The sequence below is a fragment of the Schistocerca gregaria genome, chromosome 6, assembly GCF_023897955.1.
Source record: "Schistocerca gregaria isolate iqSchGreg1 chromosome 6, iqSchGreg1.2, whole genome shotgun sequence".
Classification (NCBI taxonomy): domain Eukaryota; kingdom Metazoa; phylum Arthropoda; class Insecta; order Orthoptera; family Acrididae; genus Schistocerca; species Schistocerca gregaria.
The window spans coordinates 291432591-291453107 of record NC_064925.1 but is presented as its reverse complement, the minus strand read 5'-3'; the positions used below and the strand labels follow the sequence as shown (position 1 = coordinate 291453107).

At 39.5% G+C, this 20517-nt stretch overlaps 1 protein-coding gene across 2 annotated transcripts in view; it reads right to left on the bottom strand.

The window, feature by feature from the left end:
* Positions 1–1924: 1924 nt before the first annotated feature.
* LOC126279062 (probable methyltransferase TARBP1) overlaps positions 1925–20517 on the bottom strand; it is a 101170-nt gene continuing 82577 nt past the window's right edge. Inside the window, exons 9-11 of one of the 2 annotated variants that reach the window (XM_049979497.1) lie at positions 9993–10312; positions 2236–2372; positions 1925–2149 (exon numbers count right to left, since the gene is read on the bottom strand). In XM_049979497.1, coding sequence (XP_049835454.1) covers positions 1999–2149; positions 2236–2372; positions 9993–10312 — 608 coding nt within the window. In that variant the 3' untranslated portion in view covers positions 1925–1998. Of the gene's footprint in view, positions 2150–2235; positions 2373–7968; positions 8069–9992; positions 10313–20517 lie in introns of those variants that run through there. The other variant, XM_049979498.1, reaches the window with a different exon arrangement.

The following is a 20517-nucleotide window of genomic DNA, read 5'->3' as shown; positions in this document are numbered from 1 at the left end:
TTGCCATATGGCAACGCTAGATGCTTTCACTACCTAAATTTATATGGATTACAACTTCAACTACAATAAGTTGGTTATTGATATTTCTTATTACAAATACAAGTTTTGTGCAAATTTATTATTCAGTCTTAATCATACAATTGATACTTTATAACACAGTACAATTAATAATCAAAAATCAAACCTTGAACTCAGCATTATCTTACATGAAATGGAATAAAACAGTCAATACACAACCCCAGATTACACTCTGAACACATTGTTCTCACAATAGATTTACAGTGCTTGTGTGCACACCTTTCCTTCTGTGTGTTGGATGAGGTGGTCAGTCTTATCAAACCTAATTGAATCTGATATGCGGATGTTGGAACATGCCCTTGATGCAGATGATGCTCCTTATGGAAAAGCTTGGTGTCTTTGCAAGTACACTTTTGCTACTTCTCTCTTGAAATCAAGTTGAGATATAGTTTGGTTTCTTGCTTTATTATACAAAATCCACCTGTTTTGTACGGCGACATCTAACATCCATGTAAAGAGACAGTAGTACCATTTCTTGCTTTTTATTCCAAAGCGATAGCATGCTAGATTCTGATTCATCTGATCAGTACCCCCTATATATGTATTATATTTGGCTACCAGTTTTGGTCTGGGAATCATTATATTTCGCTTTTTTAGTTGTGAGAATCTCTTGACTTGGCCAACTTCTTGTGCACCACAAGGAGAGATCAACATATCTAAAAAGAAAGAAGATGTGACTTACCAAACAAACACAAACATACACACAAAATTCAAGCTTTTGCAACCAACTGTTGGTTGCGAAAGCTTGAATTTTGTGTATGTTTGTGTGTGTATCAACCTGCCAGCGCTTTCGTTTGGTAAGTCACATTTTCTTTGTTTTTAGTTATATTTTTCCCACGTGGAATGTTTCCCTCTATCATATACAAGAAGAGATCATTGTGACAACTGAGTTGTCCAGCCACCGCACATACAATATTCTATCATTCTTCTCTATTCGGATCTGGGGGCTTAACAAATGCATCACCTTTAATATTGTCATTATAAAGAATCTCCAGTTCCTCAGCAAGCGAGAAACCTCTTCTAAAACAAAAAAGAGAAAATTCCTCCTTTTACTGAGTACAAGGGCCTAGTGTTGCTATATGGCAACACCGACGTTCAAAAGGCCTAAATGAACGTAATTTATTTCACAGCAAGCAGTAAACTCCAAAGAATATATATTTGAGTATTTAAAGCACAACCATACTAAAAAACCAAATTATATATTGTACGTTTCTGTGTAAAACATACTTACTCGAACTTATACTACATTTTTCTTCATCATTCAGCAAACGACGACTTCCAACACTGCTTACGCTGCAGAATTTAAATGTATTGTTAAAACTGTTGCATTGTAGTGATCTTTACAGTTTTGCAGAACGAAATCCAGTGCTGCCAACACTCTCGCTTCGTTGATGTTGTGGAATCAACGATTTTAAAAAAGTGTTACAAACGTTGCCATATGGCAATGCACAGCACTAATGGGTTAATGCAAATGTGCTGCAATTAACATACAATCTGACATTTCTTTTAACTTCCAGGTTATCACTATTTGTAATTTCCAGGGAGTTTATGTAACACTCAACTTAGAACATAATCTGAACTTATATGTTGTTTGAAACAAGTTTTACACTGTGTGACAATAAGTTAGCAATTCTTGCCTGCTGTGCTGAAATACTAAAAACTGAGTAATTATATTTATGTATTACACAATAAATGTTTCTGTAGTTCAGTTTCTTACAATCAGTTCCTTTAATAAGTGGTAACAATGCTGAATTGAATGGATCTCTGGGAGAATTAACCATATAAAAAAAAATTTCGCAGGTCATCTGGCTTATCTTCAGATATGCAGTTATAATGAAACATCAAGTACAAACGAAGGCACAATTTTTATTTACAATGTTATGTACAATGTTCATTAGTGGGAAATGGCCAATACCACTGTTATCTTAGACTCCACTGTCTTGAATACTCCCATATAAACATGGCTCCTGTAACATGCACATTAAGTGAGCGGATCACACCCAGTTGAGCAATTTCAACACACGTGTCCATTATAGGGAGCAGATTAGCGGGAATGCCTTCTTTCTCATTGCTAAATAGGAGAAAAAAAAAGTGAACCAATAAGAATGTAAATAACTGATATAAAGATTGGAAATGGATGACATATATTTCACATACCCCAACAACACAAGAGACTTCTTTGGAAAGTTGTACTCATTGAGCTTAACACTATTGGAGGTTTGCTCTGCTCCTATAACTATATAACCATGTCTCTTCATCTCCAACAAATAGTGTGGCAGTAGAACTGATTTAACCTAAATCACAAAAGAAAGCAAAATATTTGATGACAAGAATTTAATAACCAAACATGTATGCATATATGAATCCGGATGACACAAAAATTCACTGAATCTGCAGTCTAAAAAATTCTCATTATAGGATTTATTTTTAAAAATGTTAAATACTCAATACATTTATATGAAAAGTGATAAATGATGTGGATTTTTTTCATTCCATTGATTCTTTTCCTCTTAAAGTGAATCACAGTTAGCCATTTTAAGTGCTGAACAATTTGTTTTGGATTAGATAAACCACACACAGAAAAGAACTACTACCAAAAGTGTAGTGAAATTAAAAGACAAACATATTACAACTTCCAATTGTACACAATCCAGCCACCTCCACGTAATTCAGAACTGACCACTAGATGTTATGAGAGGCAGACTCGCCAGTTTAAAAGGAGGCTGGGAATAATGTGTTGTCAGGAGACAAACAGTTATAGATCTGTGAGGAGAGCTCAATGATTCTGACGTGGACTAGACATTAGATTTCATCGTAGTAACAAATCCATCGGGAGCATTTCACTTCTAAAACTGCCCAAGTAAACTGTTGGTGATCTGATTGTGAAATGGGGATGCGAAGGAAAAACCACAGCTAAACCAAGGCTATAGGCAGACCTCAGAAACTAAGGGACCTTCGAGCACTGTTGAGTGTGGTGGTAAAATAATCACATGAAATCAGTGGTAGAAAGCACTCGAGTTCCAAAGTGCTACAAGCAGTCGACCTAGTAGAGTGACTATGTGTAGGGAGTTAAAAATAAAGGGGAACAATGGTGAGCTGCCACTCAAAAGCCACATTTTTCTGTAGGTAATGCTAAGCGATGCTTCATTTGGTGTAAAGAGCAACGGCACTAGAAAGTGAATGACTGGGAACAAGTGATTTGGGGCAATGAATCATACATACACTGTGGGCTGACAACTCATATACAGGGTGTTACAAAAAGGTACGGCCAAACTTTCAGGAAACATTCCTCACACACAAAGAAAAGGTGTTATGTGGACATGTGTCCGGAAACGCTTAATTCCCAAGTTTCATTCTTCCACCTACGTTCAACGGAACATGTTATCATGACTTCATACGGGATACTCTACCTGTGCTGCTAGAACATGTGCCTTTACAAGTACGACACAACATGTGATTCATGCACGATGGAGCTCCAGCACATTTCAGTCGAAGTGTTCGTATGCTTCTCAACAACAGATTCGGTGACCGATGGATTGATAGAAGCAGACCAATTCCATGGCCTCCACGCTCTCCTGACCTCTGGACTTTCACTTATGGGGGCATTTGAAAGCTCTTGTCTACGCGACCCCGGTACCAAATGTAGAGACTCTTTGTGTTCGTATTGTGGATGGCTGTGATACAATACACCATTCTCCAGGGCTGCATCAGACCATCAGGGATCCAATGCGACGGAGGGTGGATGCATGTATCCTCGCTAATGGAGGACATTTTGAACATTTCCTGTAACAAAGTGTTTGAAGTCATGCTGGTACATTCTGTTGCTGAGTGTTTCCATTCCACGATTAATGTGATTTGAAGAGAAGTAATAAAATGAGCTCTAAGATGGAAAGTAAGCGTTTCCGGACACATGTCCACAAAATATATTTTCTTTCTTTGTGTGTGAGGAATGTTTCCTGAAAGTTTAGCTGTATCTTTTTGCAACACCCTGTATACATTGTGCAATCCTATAGAAACGTTTGGGTTTGGCGAATGAGTGGAGAACAATACCTGCCATCAGGTGTGGTGATAACAGCAATGTACAGAGGAGCTGGTGTTACAGTATGCAGGTGTGTGTGTGTGTGTGTGTTTTTTTACAGCCGTCATTTACCACGCTCTGCTGAACAACAGGTGCAATTGAATGCAGCACTGGCTGGTCCCAAGGTTAGGAGCAGTCCTATGGTACAGTGGACCGAGAAGATAAATGCAGCTTTTGAAGCAACCAAAAAGAGCCTAGCACAAGCAGCACTGCTGGCGCACCCCAAGCTCGAAGGCTCGCTGGCATTAGTGGTGGATGCAACAGCCATTGGTGGAGCCCTCTAACAATGGGTGGATGATGCCTGGCAGCCGCTGGCTTATTTATCGCACAAGCTGTCACCTGCACAACAAAGATGGAGCACATATGATTGGGAACTTTTAGCCATATATCAAGCAATCAAGTACTTTTGACCACAGGTGGAGGCACGAGAGTTTGTGATGTACACTGACCACAAGCCTAAACATATGCCTTCAAGAAAAACAGCAACACTTGTTCTCCATGTCAGTACAGCTAACTGGAATTATTAGCCAGTTTAGTACGGACATCCACCAATGTCAGGCATCACTAATGTGGTTGCAGACTGCCTCTCTAGAGTGGCTAGTGTCTCTCAGCCTGTGGACATGATGGCACTTGCCAGGGCACAACAAGAATATACCAAGCTACACATCATATGGCTTGACAACACTGCAGAACTCAAGTTACAGCAAGCCGACATTCCTGGTGTGAACATGAAATCGTACTGTGAAGTGTCACATGGCAGATCACGCCCTTTTGTTCCCGTTGCATTTTACAGGCCGGTGTTCGAGTCCTTATATAATCTTTCCCACCCAGGAGTCTGGTCGACATTCAAGCTAGTGTCTCAAAGGTTCATGTGGGCAGGGATAGGAAGAGACTGCTGCGAATGGATGAGAACTTGCCAGCATTGCCGACTTTGCAAAATCACTCGCCACATTCATCCCCCAACAGGAGAGTTGCCGGATACTTCTTCTCGCTTCGCCCATGTTCATCTTGATGTGGTAGGACCACTTCCTCCATCGCATGGCCAGCGTTTCATATTCACATTAATTGACAGATATATGCGATGGCCTGAAGCAGTACCTAAGGACAACATCTCCGCAGAAACACTAGCCACTGCTTTCACATCAACCTGGCTGGTGAGATCACCACCGACAGAGGCCAACACAGTTCACACAGTTGGCGAAGTTTGGTGCCTATGTCCATCACGAAACGACAAGTTATCATTCTGGCCAGCAATGGCATGCTTGAACGTTGGCATCAAACGCTGAAGGCTACGCTAATGTGCCATGGGACATCTTGGATGTCTGCACTACCCATAGTCCTGCACTGGGTCTACGAGCCACATACAAACCGTCCTCGGCAGCCGAATTGGTTTATGGCGAGACTGTGTGCCTACCTGGGGAGTTTGTCGACACAGGCCTACTGTTAGAAATGGACGACCAACCAGAGTTCCTTTGCAAGTTACGGGAACATGAAAGCCAAATCAAACCCACAAAGGCCTCCAGGCATGGTTGTCCAACAATTTTTGTGCATAACAATCTCGAAAGCTGTTCGCACAATATGTTACGTACAGACTGCTACAAGCCACCACTGCAGCCACCGTATACTGGACGCCATAGCGTACTGCACACACACACACACACACACACACACACACACACAATGGTCATCATAGTAAATGGCAAACAGGCCACTGTGTCTCTTAGCCGAGTGAAGCCAGCTTACATTTTCAAGGAGGCATCACCCTTCTTATGGTAAAGAGCTCAACATCTGACAGACGCAACACCTCGACTTCCAGCACCGCTGCCACAACAGTTTGATGCAGAACCTACACGCACCACCCGCTCCAGATGACATGTCCGCTCCAGATGACATGTCTGCTTCCTGGCCAGGTTCAGAGAAGAAAAACCACGCTCAGCTTTCACCAAGAGGGCTCCTGTAGCGACCGCTTCTTACGTCGACTGCTGTGTCCACACGTTAGTTCCCTTCGCGCCATCCGTAGATACAGAATTCAGTGACTGCACAGCAACAACTGAATGGTGTAAACCACCAAGTTCGAATCCACCACTTGGAGCACTAAATAATGTTCTTGCCTACTCCTTGGAGTTATAACTTTTGTTTTTATGTTATTCTGTTTCTTAGTTACTGTTTTTTTCACAAGTTACCTATAGCAACTGTGCTTCTTTTTCTGTAATACCAAGTAATAAACAGTTTAAGTATATTCTCAGCACTTGTTTGAATATTTATTAAGTAAGGGTAGCTCTAAATGACGAAAATATATCCGTCAATGAAATAAAAATCCGACATTGTGAAAAAAAATTTTTTTTCGTTCTATCTCCCATTAACAGATAGGGATGAAGAATTACAATCTACTGCAACTTCATCTTCCTAATAATACTGTTGAGGTCAATATGACCCATATGCACATATGAAATATACATCTCCCTTGTTTTTAAAATCGTTATTTTTAAAATATTTGACTTTCTTTCTTTCTCTTTTGTCAATTGTATCCAATGATGTTTTTTTTTTCAGTTTTATATTTACAACTCATTAAAATTCATTTGTGGTTTTTGCACTGAGCACCACTGGAGTCTGAAAATATGAAATATGAAAATAATATTTCCTACTTATTTTTGTACCCATTGTTAGTGTTTCTTACCTCAGCCATTAGTGTTTTGACTCAATGTGTCATAGAATTACATTATGAGTAAAAAATGTTTCAGTAGTTTAAAATACAAGCAGTTCTGAATAAAGAACAGGAATTAAATGGAATATCATCTAATGGCAATGGAGAGATTGATTTCTGAAGGCAGTAAATAAGCTGAAGATTTTGATGATGAAACTATTGTTCCTGAAATTGTCAACATCTCAAATCAGAATATTTTTAAGTAAGTATATTTCATCTATCCGTTTACAACAGCAGTAACAACAACAACAACCTTTAGGTAAGTTACGCCACAAATTTCTTTTCTCCCCAATTCTATTAAGCACATTCGCTTTGGCTACATGATCTACCTATCTAATCTTCAGCATTCTTATGCAGTCCACAGCTCAAAAGTTTCTAGTCTCTTCTTATCTAAACTGTTTATCATCCACATTTAACATCCAATCAAGGCTGTACTCCAGACAAGCGCCTTCAGAAAAAGACTTCCTAATACATAAATTTATATTTGATGTCAACAAATTTCTCTTCAATACAAATACTTTTCTTGCCCTTGCCAGTCTACATTTTAAAGTATCTCTGCTTTGACCACCATCAGTTGTTTACTGCCCAAATAGGAACACTCATATACTACCTCCTGTGTCTCATTTTCTAATCTGATTCCCTAAGCATCACCTGATTTAACTCAACTACATTTTATTATCCTTGTTTTGCATTTTTTTATGTCCATCTTGTATTGTTCACTCAAGACATTGTCCATTCTGTTCAACTGCTCTTCCATGTCCTTTGCTGTATCTGATAGAATGACAATGTCAGTGGCAAACGCCACAGTTTTTATTTCTTCTCCCTGGACTTTAATCCCTTCTCCAAATTTTTCTTTAGTTTCCTTTACTGCTACCTCACTTTACAAATTGAACAACACTGGTGATAGGCTATATCAATCCTTTCTCAACCACTCTTCCAATTGCCATGTTGTTTCTGTACAAGTTGTAAATAATCTTTCGATCCCTGTATTTTACCCCTGCTACCTTCAGAATTTCAAATAGTATATCCAAATTGACATTGTCAAAAGTTTTCTCTAATCTACAAAAGCTATAAATTTAGGTTTACCTTTCCTTAACTTATCTTCTTAGATTTGTCGTAGCGTAAGTATTGCTGTGTGTGTACCTACATTTCTCCAGAATCGAAACTGATCTTCCCTGAGGTCAGCTTCTACCAACTTTTCCAGTCTTCTGTAAATAATTCATATTAGTATTTTGCAATCACCAATTATTGAAGTGATAGTTCGATAATATTTACACCTGTTAGAAATTGCTTTCTTTGGTATTCAAATTATTAAAGTCTTAGGGTATTTTGGCTGTCTCATACATCTTGCATACCAGGTGGAATAGTTTTGTCATGGCTGGCTCTCCCTAGGACATCACTAGTTCTGAAAGAATGTTGTCTATTACAGGGTGCTCTGACACTTTCTTCTCACAGTAAAGTATCTCCCATCCCATCTTCATTTACATCCTCTTCCCTTTATATAATACTGTCTTCAACATAATTTCCTTTGTACAGACCCTCTATGTACACCTTCCACCTTCCATCATTTCCTTCCTTGCTTAGTACTCGTTTTTCACCTGAGCTCTCGATATTCATACAGCTGCTTTTCTTTTCTCAAAAAACCTCTTTAATTTTTCTATAGGCTCTATCTAGCTTCCTCTAATTAAATAAACTTATGTGTCCTTACATTTGTCGTCTAACCATTCCTGCTTATCTATTTTGAATTTCCTGTTAATCTCAGCTTTTAGACATTTGTATTCTCTTCCACCTGCTTCATTGTTATATTTTCTCCTTTCATCAATTAAATTTAACATCTCCTGTGATAATCACAGACATGGCACTGGCTTGTTACCTATTATGTCCTCAGCTGCACTCACTATTTCACCTCTAAGTTACACACTGTGTTACTTACTCCAATTTCAATCAATCATTGGCTAAAGCTTCCTCTGAAACTCTCAATATCATCTGATCCTTTCAACTTCTACCTATTTGCAGTTTCTTAAGTTTTACTGTACAGTTCATAACCAATAAATTGTGGTCAGAGTCCACATCTGCCCCTGAAAATGATCCACAGTTTACTATCTGGTTCCAAAATCTCTGTCTTACCATTATAGAATAAATCTGAAACCTTCCAGTGTTTCCAGGTCTCTTCCATGTATAGAACCTTCTTTCATGATTTTAAACAAAGTGGATCTTGGCTTTGTGTTTATCTTGGCAATAATAATGCATTCACTATGCTGTTAGGAGTGGCTTACCCACATTTATTATTAGGCGTACTTCTGCATTACCCTTATCTGTTTTTGTATTTACAGCCCTTTACTCAACTGACTATAAGTCCTCTTCATCCTACCATCGAACTTCACTAACCTTATTTACTTACTTCAACCTACCCATCTCCTTTATTAAATTTTCTAGTCTATCTGCTCAATTAAGGGATCTAACATTCCATGCTCTGACCTATAGACTGAAACTTTTGTTACCCGGCAACATCATCCTCCCAAACAGTCTCAACCCAGAGATCCAAATGGGGGACTATTTTATCTTCGGAAAATTTTACTATGAGGATACCATCATCATTTAACCATACAGTAGAGCTGCATGCCCTCAGGAGCTGTAGTTTCCCTTTGCTTTCAGCCATTCCCAGTACAGCACAGCAAGGCTATGCTGATTGATATGTTGCAAGACTACAGCAGTCAATCATTCAGACTGCTGCACCTACAACTAGTGAAGAGGCTGCAGCCTCTCTTTAGGAACCATACCTGTGTCTGGCCACACAACAGATACCTCTCTGTTGTGGTTCCACCTATGGTACAGCTACTTGTATTGTTGAGGCATACAAGCCACCCTGTCATGGCAAGGTCTATGGTCTGCTGTTTGTTGTTAGTTAACTAAAACACTGCCTGAGGCACACTTGCTGCAGATGAGTTAAATAATGACTGTCTTTATATAATAAATAATTGGATTTGGTACATTCTACTTTGAACTCAGATTTCAATTTTCAGAATTTATCATGTGAGAAAAGTTAGTGAGACCTCAGAACGAGTAACAGTTTTTCAGTACATAGATATTACATATCTGAATTAGATACTTTGTACAAATTAATCTACTTACTTCAATAATATTTAGCCATCTCTCAGCTGAAACACTTAAATTTTGGAATTGTTTGTCTTCCAGGTATTTCAGATTACCAATAACATACTGAGCAACTCCAAAGACTTCACATGTTCTGCAGAGCCCACCCAAGTTTGGTGCACGGTCAATGAGAGATGCAATAACTATTAGGCCCTCCTGGGCAACAGCCTTTTTGTCTTGGAGCATAGTTTCTGAGAATACACTCAATGAATCTGCATCATGCAACATATACTTCCAAGGAATAACTTTTTTCTGCACATTATTAATTTCTTCGATGACACAGTCTTCTTCAGGCTGATCTGTAAAATTGGTAATTTAGTAACAACACATCTGTAAAGTAACTGAATGAATAAGACTCACATTTTCATAGTAAACACAAATACACGGGAATATCAAAGTCATAAATTATGTATGAAGTACAGAAATGGCTAGAGCACTGGAGTGTGTGGCCGATATGCATGGTCTTTAGCTGGTTGTGGGCTAGAAGAATGATGGTCAACAGACATTGAATAGCTTGGTAGAAATAGTGGAAGATAATAAGACACTACCTCACCCTCATCTATTGACACAGACACTTGTTCGGGGTGTATGGCCTCATGGGTTTCATGGGATTGAGACTGCTTGCACAAAGTTACGTAGTTGCACATTATCCAGGAATGATGCATCGCCTTTACTCTCCATTACATCTTGTGCAGTGTTCCCTTATATGCATAGTAGGGCCACGTGCCTGTGTGGTCACACTTGGTGTGTGCATACTCATATGAAGGTCAGTGAGGGAACCACTGACTGAATGAAACCAAGCTCCATGAAAAGTGTGCAATGCAGAAACAGAGCCACTCACGTGGCTTCACCATTTGGATTCAGTTCTGTAGAAATCTATGGCTAAGCTTATAAATTGTTTCGGCATTGATCCAAAAAAGTATGCATAGTTCTTTAATATAATAATATGCTAATTTTAATTTATCAAATACTGTTGATGGTAAAAACTGTTTTAATAATTTGGTCAACACTATATTTATGTTAAATTAAAAGGACAGATTGCTGCTCAACATATACAGGAAATCTTGAGTCGCAGACAGGCACAAGACTACTATATGTATAAGTTTTCAGCCAAAAGGCCTTCTTCTGAATAAGAAAACACACACGCACACACACATATTCACACAAGTATATCTCACATGCACATGACCACCGCCTCTGGCCTTTGAGCCTTTTGCTTGTGGTGTGTGTGTGTGGTTTTATAATGCAGAAGAAGGCCTTTTGGCTAAAAGCCTAAAGTTATATTTTAAATTTAATTTCATTGTGCCTGTCACCAACTCAGTGTCTACTCTATCTGGTAGCAATCTACCCTTTTCGTAATACTGTCATTATTCCATCCTGGACTTTCCTTTGTTTGATTTTACATTTATGTTAGTTACTTAGTAGATCATTTGCACATTTTCTATGAAAAGGATGAACTTGCAAATTGCAATTACAGTTCCACAACAACTGTACAATATCCCAGAATAAATTAAAATTTGTGCTGGACCGGGACTCAAACCTGGATTTTCCACTTGTCACGAGCAGTTGCCTTAAGCATTTTGGTCATCTAGACACGCTTCCAGGAGTAGCCCACACTTCCATGTATTGTGGTGTCTACTCTTCCTTATGCTCACTCTATGTTACCATGATTACTGCTCTGGGTGAGACATAGTTCTGTCTTGTCACTGCCTTGTTACGGCATGAAAAAATACTGTTTTGCAGTGTCACAGCACTGCAGTACTTGATACTGTAGCAAGGCAAAGATGAGAGAAAACTGTATCTCACCCTGTGTAGTAACGATGATAACAAGTACAAGGGAGAGTACACACCAGGACAAATAGACATGTGGGCTGCTCCTGGAAGCATGTTCAGGAGACCAAAGTGGTTAAGGCAACCACTTGTGACAAGCAGAAAATCCAGGTTTGAATCCCAGTCTGGCACAAATTTTAATTTGTTTGAAATATTCTAAAATTGATGAGGAACCATAACCGCAATTTGCAAGTTCCTTCTTAATTGAATGCAGCTTCTGATCATCAGTGCAGTGTCTGGACACTGCACTATAGAATTCCTGTAAATAAAGTGTGAATTATGTCAGCTTTCCATATGTCCTTTAATAGCCATTCAGAGATTATGAAATAGCACATTAGCTTACATTTAAAAAAAACCTATGCATTATTCATTGAAACTGCCAAAGTTACTAGTGGAACATACTTAAATTTAACAACAAAGTACACATATCTAGAGTTTCAATAACAATTCTTTTATAGAATGTAGTAAGTTCTCCACAATAAATGAAGTGAGATTAGATTTAAAATTTGCTTTTTTACCTGACACATATTTCATGTTATGTGGCAAATGATCAAAGTTTGAGGCTGGGTAACAAACACCTTTCTAAGCCATCACAGTATTAACTGTGAGAGGTGATATATTGAAGGCAGCAGAGAATAAAACAGGCAGAGAGACAAGGCCTAGAAGAAATCCTTCAATATCAAGGAGGTATAGAATTTAATTGATCAAAGGAGAAAATATAAAACTACAGCAAGTGAAGCAGGTGAAAGGGAATACAAACATCTAAAAAATGAGATTGACCAGACGTGGAAAATGGCTAAGCAGGAGTGGCCAGAGGACAAATTTAAGTCTATAAAAGCATGTATAACTATGAAAAAGATAGACACCCCTTTCAGGAAAATTAAAGAAGTCAAAACCTGGTCCCTGGAGTACAGGACATTCCGTCAGAACTTGGGAGAGCCAGCCATGATTAAACTATTCCACCAGGTGTGCAAGATTATGAGACACAGTCATAACCTAAGACTTCAAGAAGAATGTAATAACTCTGAGTCAAATGAAAACCTTAAATATTTTTTTAAATATTATTTGTCGTGCAGAAGGGGTACAAAGCTGTATCACTTTTCAACATAATCTCCCCCATGCTCAATGCAAGTGCTCCAGTGCTTACAAAGTGCATAAATTCCTTTAGAAAAAAATTCTTTTGGTAGTCTGCGCAACCACTCATGCACCGCATGGCATACCTCTTCATTAGAACGGTACTTCTTTCCTCCCATTGTGTCCTTGAATGGTCCAAAAATATGGAAATCACTTGGGGCAAGGTCTGGCGAGTATGGTGAATGAGGAAGACACTCAAAATTCAGGTCTGTGATTGTTGCAACTGTTGTACGGGCAGTGTGGGGACTTGCATTGTCAAGTTGCAAAAGGACATCTACATCTACATCTACATCCATACTCCGCAAGCCACCTGACGGTGTGTGGCGGAGGGTACCCTGAGTACCTCTATCGGTTCTCCCTTCTATTCCAGTCTCGTATTGTACGTGGAAAGAAGGATTGTCGGTATGCTTCTGTGTGGGCTCTAATCTCTCTGATTTTATCCTCATGGTCTCTTCGCGAGATATACGTAGGAGGGAGCAATATACTGCTTGACTCTTCGGTGAAGGTATGTTCTCGAAACTTTAACAAAAGCCCGTACCGAGCTACTGAGCGTCTCTCCTGCAGAGTCTTCCACTGGAGTTTATCTATCATCTCCGTAACGCTTTCGCAATTACTAAATGATCCTGTAACGAAGCGCGCTGCTCTCCGTTGGATCTTCTCTATCTCTTCTATCAACCCTACCTGGTGCGGATCCCACACTGCTGAGCAGTATTCAAGCATTGGGCGAACAAGCGTACTGTAACCTACTTCCTTTGTTGTCGGATTGCATTTCCTTAAGATTCTTCCAATGAATCTCAGTCTGGCATCTGCTTTACTGACGATCAACTTTATATGATCATTCCATTTTAAATCACTCCTAATGAGTACTCCCAGATAATTTATGGAATTAACTACTTCCAGTTGCTGACCTGCTATTTTGTAGCTAAATGATAAGGGACCTATCTTTCTATGTATTCGCATCACATTACACTTGTCTACATTGAGATTCAATTGCCATTCCGTGCACCATGCGTCAATTCGCTGCAGATCCTCCTGCATTTCAGTACAATTTTCCATTGTTGCAACCTCTCGATACACCACAGCATCATCTGCAAAAAGCCTCAGTGAACTTCCGATGTCATCCACCAGGTCATTTATGTATATTGTGAATAGCAACGGTCCTATGACACTCCCCTGCGGCACACCTGAAATCACTCTTACTTCGGAAGACTTCTCTCCATTGAGAATGACATGCTGCGTTCTGTTATCTAGGAACTCCTCAATCCAATCACAGAATTGATCTGATAGTCCGTATGCTCTTACTTTGTTCATTAAACGACTGTGGGGAACTGTGTCAAACGCCTTGCGGAAGTCAAGAAACACGGCATCTACCTGTGAACCCGTGTCTAAGGCCCTCTGAGTCTCGTGGACGAATAGCGAGAGCTGGGTTTCACACGACCGTCTTTTTCGAAACCCATGCTGATTCCTACAGAGTAGATTTCTAGTCTCCAGAAAAGACATTATACTCGAACATAATACGTGTTCCAAAATCCTACAACTGATTGACGTTAGAGATATAGGTCTATAGTTCTGCACATCTGTTTGATGTCCCTTCTTGAAAACGGGGATGACCTGTGCCCTTTTCCAATCCTTTGGAACGCTTCGCTCTTCTAGAGACCTACGGTACACCGCTGCAAGAAGGGGGGCAAGTTCCTTCGCGTACTCTGTGTAAAATCGAACTGGTATTCCATCAGGACCAGCGGCCTTTCCTCTTTTGAGCGATTTTAATTGTTTCTCTATCCCTCTGTCGTCTATTTCGATATCTACCATTTTGTCAACTGTGCGACAATCTAGAGAAGGAACTACAGTGCAGTCTTCCTCTGTGAAACAGCTTTGGAAGAAGACATTTAGTAATTCGGCCTTTAGTCTGTCATCCTCTGTTTCAGTACCATTTTGGTCACAGAGTGTCTGGACATTTTGTTTTGATCCACCTACCGCTTTGACATAGGACCAAAATTTCTTAGGATTTTCTGCCAAGTCAGTACATAGAACTTTACTTTCGAATTCATTGAAAGCCTCTCGCATAGCCCTCCTCACACTGCATTTCGCTTCGCGTAATTTTTGTTTGTCTGCAAGGCTTTGGCTATGTTTATGTTTGCTGTGAAGTTCCCTTTGCTTCCGCAGCAGTTTTCTAACTCGGTTGTTGTACCACGGTGGCTCTTTCCCATCTCTTACGATCCTGCTTGGCACATACTCATCTAACGCATATTGTACCATGGTTTTGAACTTTTTCCACTGATCCTCAACACTGTCTGTACTTGAGACAAAACTTTTGTGTTGAGCCACCAAGTACTCTGAAATCTGCTTTTTGTCACTTTTGCTAAACAGAAAAATCTTCCTACCTTTTTTAATATTTCTATTTACGGCTGAAATCATCGATGCAGTAACCGCTTTATGATCGCTGATTCCCTGTTCTGCATTAACTGATTCAAATAGTTCGGGTCTGTTTGTCACCAGAAGGTCTAATATGTTATCGCCACGAGTCGGTTTTCTGTTTAACTGCTCAAGGTAGTTTTCAGATAAAGCACTTAAAAATATTTCACTAGATTCTTTGTCCCTGCCACCCGTTATGAACGTCTGAGTCTCCCAGTCTATATCCGGCAAATTAAAATCTCCACCCAGAACTATAACATGGTGGGGAAATCTACTCAAAATATTTTCCAAATTATTCTTCAGGTGCTGAGCCACAACAGCTGCTGAGCCCGGGGGCCTATAGAGACATCCAATTACCATGTCTGAGCCTGCTTTAACCGTGACCTTCACCCAAATCATTTCACAATTCGAATCTCCGTCAATTTCCTTCGATACTATTGCACTTCTTATCGCTATAAACACGCCTCCCCCTTCACTGTCCAGCCTATCTCTGCGGTATACATTCCAATCCGAGTTTAGCATTTCATTACTGTTTACGTCTGGTTTCAGCCAACTTTCTGTTCCTAGTACTATATGGGCGTTGTGACCGTTTATTAATGAGAGCAGTTCTGGGACCTTTCTATAGACGCTCCTGCAGTTTACGACCTGCTGACAGCAATCCACATCACTTTTATTTGATTGCAGGCCGCAGATGATTTTTTAGGAGATGTGTGTATGATGCACTGGTAACAGTGGTCCCTCTAGGCATGTAATGCTCCAAAATGACACCTTTTTGTCCTCTAAAGAGAGACAGCATAACCTTCCCTGGTGCAAATCGAAAGTGGGGCGGCCATCTTTATACTGATACTGCGACGGTATGTGTACATCTGCACTATGCTGCCACCTACAGGCCATTCTACATGCTGTTTGTAGCATGCTTACCCACTTACAGGATAACGGCGCAAAATTTCGATTTGTTATTACAAATTTAAGGTTTTCGTTTGACTCACCCTCGTACAAATAAAGCACATGCTGACAGATAAGAACATTACCCAATTATCAGTTTAATAAATGGTTGCAAAATACTGACATGAATAATTTACAGAAGAATGGAGAAACTGGTTCTACAACTTATCCTAGAAAATAGGTTATGGACAGCCAAATCTATGTTTATAACATTTGTAGATTTGGCGAAACCTTCTGACAGTGCTGAGTGAAAGATATACTTTAAATTTCTGAAGGCAGCAAGGGTAAAATAAAAGGATAGAAAGGTTGTTTACAACTAGTACAAAAACCAGATTGCAGTTACACAAGTCATAAGGCATGAAAAGTAAGCAGGGGGTTGAGAAGAGAGTGAGACAGGGTTATAGCCTATCCCAAATTTTACCCAATCTGTACATTGAACAATCTGTGAAGGAAAGCAAGGAGAAATTTGGAAAGGTAAATTAAAGTTCAGGAAGAAGAAATATAAACTTTGCAGTTTGCCAATGACATTGTAATTCTGTCAGAGACAGCAAATGAGTTAGAAGGGAAGCTGAATCGAATGTCTTGAACACAGGAAATAAAATGAATACCAACAAAAGCAGAAAAAGGATAATGGAATATAGCTGAATTAAAGCAGATGATGCTGATACATTATGGCCGAAGTAGATACAATAAAAAATGTACAATGGCAATGGCAAGAAAAGTGTTTGTGAAGAACAGTAACTGGCTAACAACAAATATAAATTTATGTGTTAGGAAGTCTTTTCTGAAGAAAAGAAGAGACAAGAAACTTCTGAAATGTGGACTGCAGAAGAGCAGGTGCTTAATAGAATTGGGGAGAAAAGAAATTTGTGGCATAACTTGGCTAAGAGACGGGATTGATGGATAAGATTCATTCTCAGACATCAAGAAATCTGAAAATTTAATACCGAAAGGAAGTGTATGGCTGTAAAAATTGCAGAGGAAGACCAAGAGATTAGTACAGTAAGCAGGTTCAAATGGATGTGGGCTGACGCAGTTAGTCAGAGATGAAGAGGCATGCATAGGATACAGCAGTGTGGAGCACAGCATCAAACTAGTCCTCAGGCTGAAGACCACAACAACAACAACAACAACAACAACAACAACAGCAGCAGCAGTAACAACACTGCAGCACCATTAGTAGAATGCAAGGAATACTGGATCATTACTACTCTGGCAAATATATAAATTTCTCTTTCCTGTTTACTAGATATTGGAATCCCTTCAGTATACATTGTGTAATTTTTAATGGAATTTGTGCACAGTCTGAAGTTAAGTAAAGCTATCATCAACCTGAATATTGGTTTGAAGACCACAGTGCCTTACTGTGTATGCTCCTACTGGAGGTAAAAAATGGTGCATTTTTCACATTAACAACCAATTCCAGTGATAAATGACTGATAGAAATAATATGACTAACTGGGGATAAAAACCAATACCTCTGGAGCTATAATCTGAAACACTACCACTGAGCCAAAAATTGTTTTGGATGGCTACTTTTAAATATTGGCCAGAATTTAGTATGAAATATATTAAACATTAACATCCATTTCCACATATTCCTAATTTTATTCCAATCATAACAGACTACTCACTAAAAATGTGTTCTGGTATAATTTACAATCTACAATTCTGTTTGGACATGTCTAAGAGCTTAAGTGGCTAGATTGATCATTTGCACTAGATGTCCACATGGGTAAGACTGTGCACTTACAATGGCGTAAAAATTAATTTTTCAGTGTGAACAATGATTATGAAAATATTATTACATTGAAATCTCACTATCTTGCAGAATACGTGTTTGAATACACAATAATAGAATCAGATTGTAACTGAAGAATAATGTTGTCAACTCTACAACCCCCCCCCCCCCCCCCCACCCTCGTCATAACCTTTTAAGAAATTTATATTGAAATCTCCACAAACTGTTAACAGTTTCTTTTTGGTTGACTGTTTGTTCAACAATGAAGCTGGATTTCTCATAAATAGCTGAAAGTTTTTCAGTGGGGATCTATAAACTGTTAAAATTATTAACAATGATGTAAATAAAATAGAAAGAAACTTCCACATGGGAAAAATATACTAAAAACAAAGATTCCAAGACTTACCAAGCGGGAAAGCGCCGGCAGACAGGCACAATGAACAAAACACACACACAGAATTTGAGCTTTCGCAACCGGTGGCTGCTTCGTCAGGAAAGAGGGAAGGAAAAGGAAAGATGAAAGGATGTGGGTTTTAAGGGAGAGGGTAAGGAGTCATTCCAATCCCGGGAGCGGAAAGACTTACCTTAGGGGGAAAAAAGGATAGGTACACACACACACACACACACACACACACACACACACACACACACACACACACACACACACACACATATCCATCCATACATACACAGACACAAGCAGACAATGTTTTTCACTGTTATCAACCATTACGCCAACTCTTCCTTTTCCCATAGTCAGCCCACATGAACGTGATGCTGGTCTGTAACCACTTATTAAGCTTCTGTATCCCTGTGATTACATTGCTTTAAGGGACACAGTTGTGTGTTTGTACCACACAGCTTTATTTAAATGAAAATAATCAATTTTCAAAAACATAATGTAGCTGGATACATAAAACAATCTACTCACCAAGTGATGGCAGGAGAAAACATACATGCAAGTTAAAGAAGTGTGCAAGTTTTTCGAGCCAGTGGCTTTGGCAGAAGGGTTGAAGGACAAGGAAGAAGGATGAAGGAAAAAGAATCGTGAGGTTTTGGAAATGGGGAGAGTTTGGAAAAGTCACCCAGAACCCTGAGTCCGGGGAGACTCACTGTACAAAACAAGGAGGAAAGACTGATTTGGGAACTGCACCATCCAACAGGTCTTCCCTGACTCAGGGTTCTGGGTGACTTTTCCAAACTCTCCGCCATTTCCTAAACCTCACCAGTCCTTTTCCTTCATCCCTCTTCCTACCCCTTCAATCCTTTTGCCAGAAGAATGAGTCACTGGCTCCGAAATCATGCACATTTCCTTAGCCTTCATATGTGTTCTCTCTTGCCAATGCTTGTTGAGTTATTTCTTTTATCTATCCAATTATATTAAAATTTTATTTTAGCTCTTCAGTGATAGCTAGGGATTAGAGTATATAAATACACACACTATGAAGCATAGAACACCAGTCATTATAGGCCAAATAAATATCTAGTACAGGAACATTCCAAGTAAGTCCAGTTCTGAAGCAAAACATTGAATACAGGACTAATATAAATTATCCAAAGCGAAGTCCAGCCATAAACAGAGTCCATAAAGTATACCAGAAAACTGAGTCCGTATGAAGTTGATGGCAAACACAGAATGATCTGTAGTGGCCAATGTGGCCTTTTTATTTGTGAATCATTACCAAAGGTGCTGCTCATAAGACTTGCCGAGAGTGTGGTTTATGGTAATATTTAGAGCTCAACAGCTTTTGTACAACTACTACACTTGAGCTGTGGAAGAAGCAATCAAGTGCCTGCTGTAAACTTTGGTCTAGCTGGAAGCAGTGTGCCTCTTTAGTACATAATTCAACCTTTGGGCTCATTGGAGGGCATGGTAAGCAATTGGCATTGGAGTGCTGTGCAGAAGGATGATAATGAACAGAATGTTGAAAATTATTCAGGTGGAGCTAAAATCTATGTAACAATTGCCTCTTTTTTTGCAGCAGAAGGGCGAGTGGGCCAAACCAGGTGATGAGAGGCTTGTTGTCCATTATGACATGATGTTCTGTGCCTTATAAGAACCTATTATACTTCAGGAAGAAGGTACGGATATACCACAGCCAGCAGGATGATTCTGAATATAGTAAAGTTATGTTCAAACTGATCTTCAGACTGAGTACAGGTCACTGTAAGAAAAACCTATTTTACAGATGCTGCAGATTATGCCTGATGACTGTTTCTCAATTTGGAATAATTCATCTGAGTTGGCATTAATGTTTTTATTGCATATGCTATAGTGGGATGTCCATCCCCATGAACCATGGACCTTGCCATTGGTGGGGAGGCCTGCGTGCCTCAGTGATACATATAGCTGTACCATACGTGCAACTACAACGGAGGGGTATGTGTTGAGAAACCAGACAAACCTGTGGTGGTTCCGGAAGAGGGACAGCAGCCTTTTCA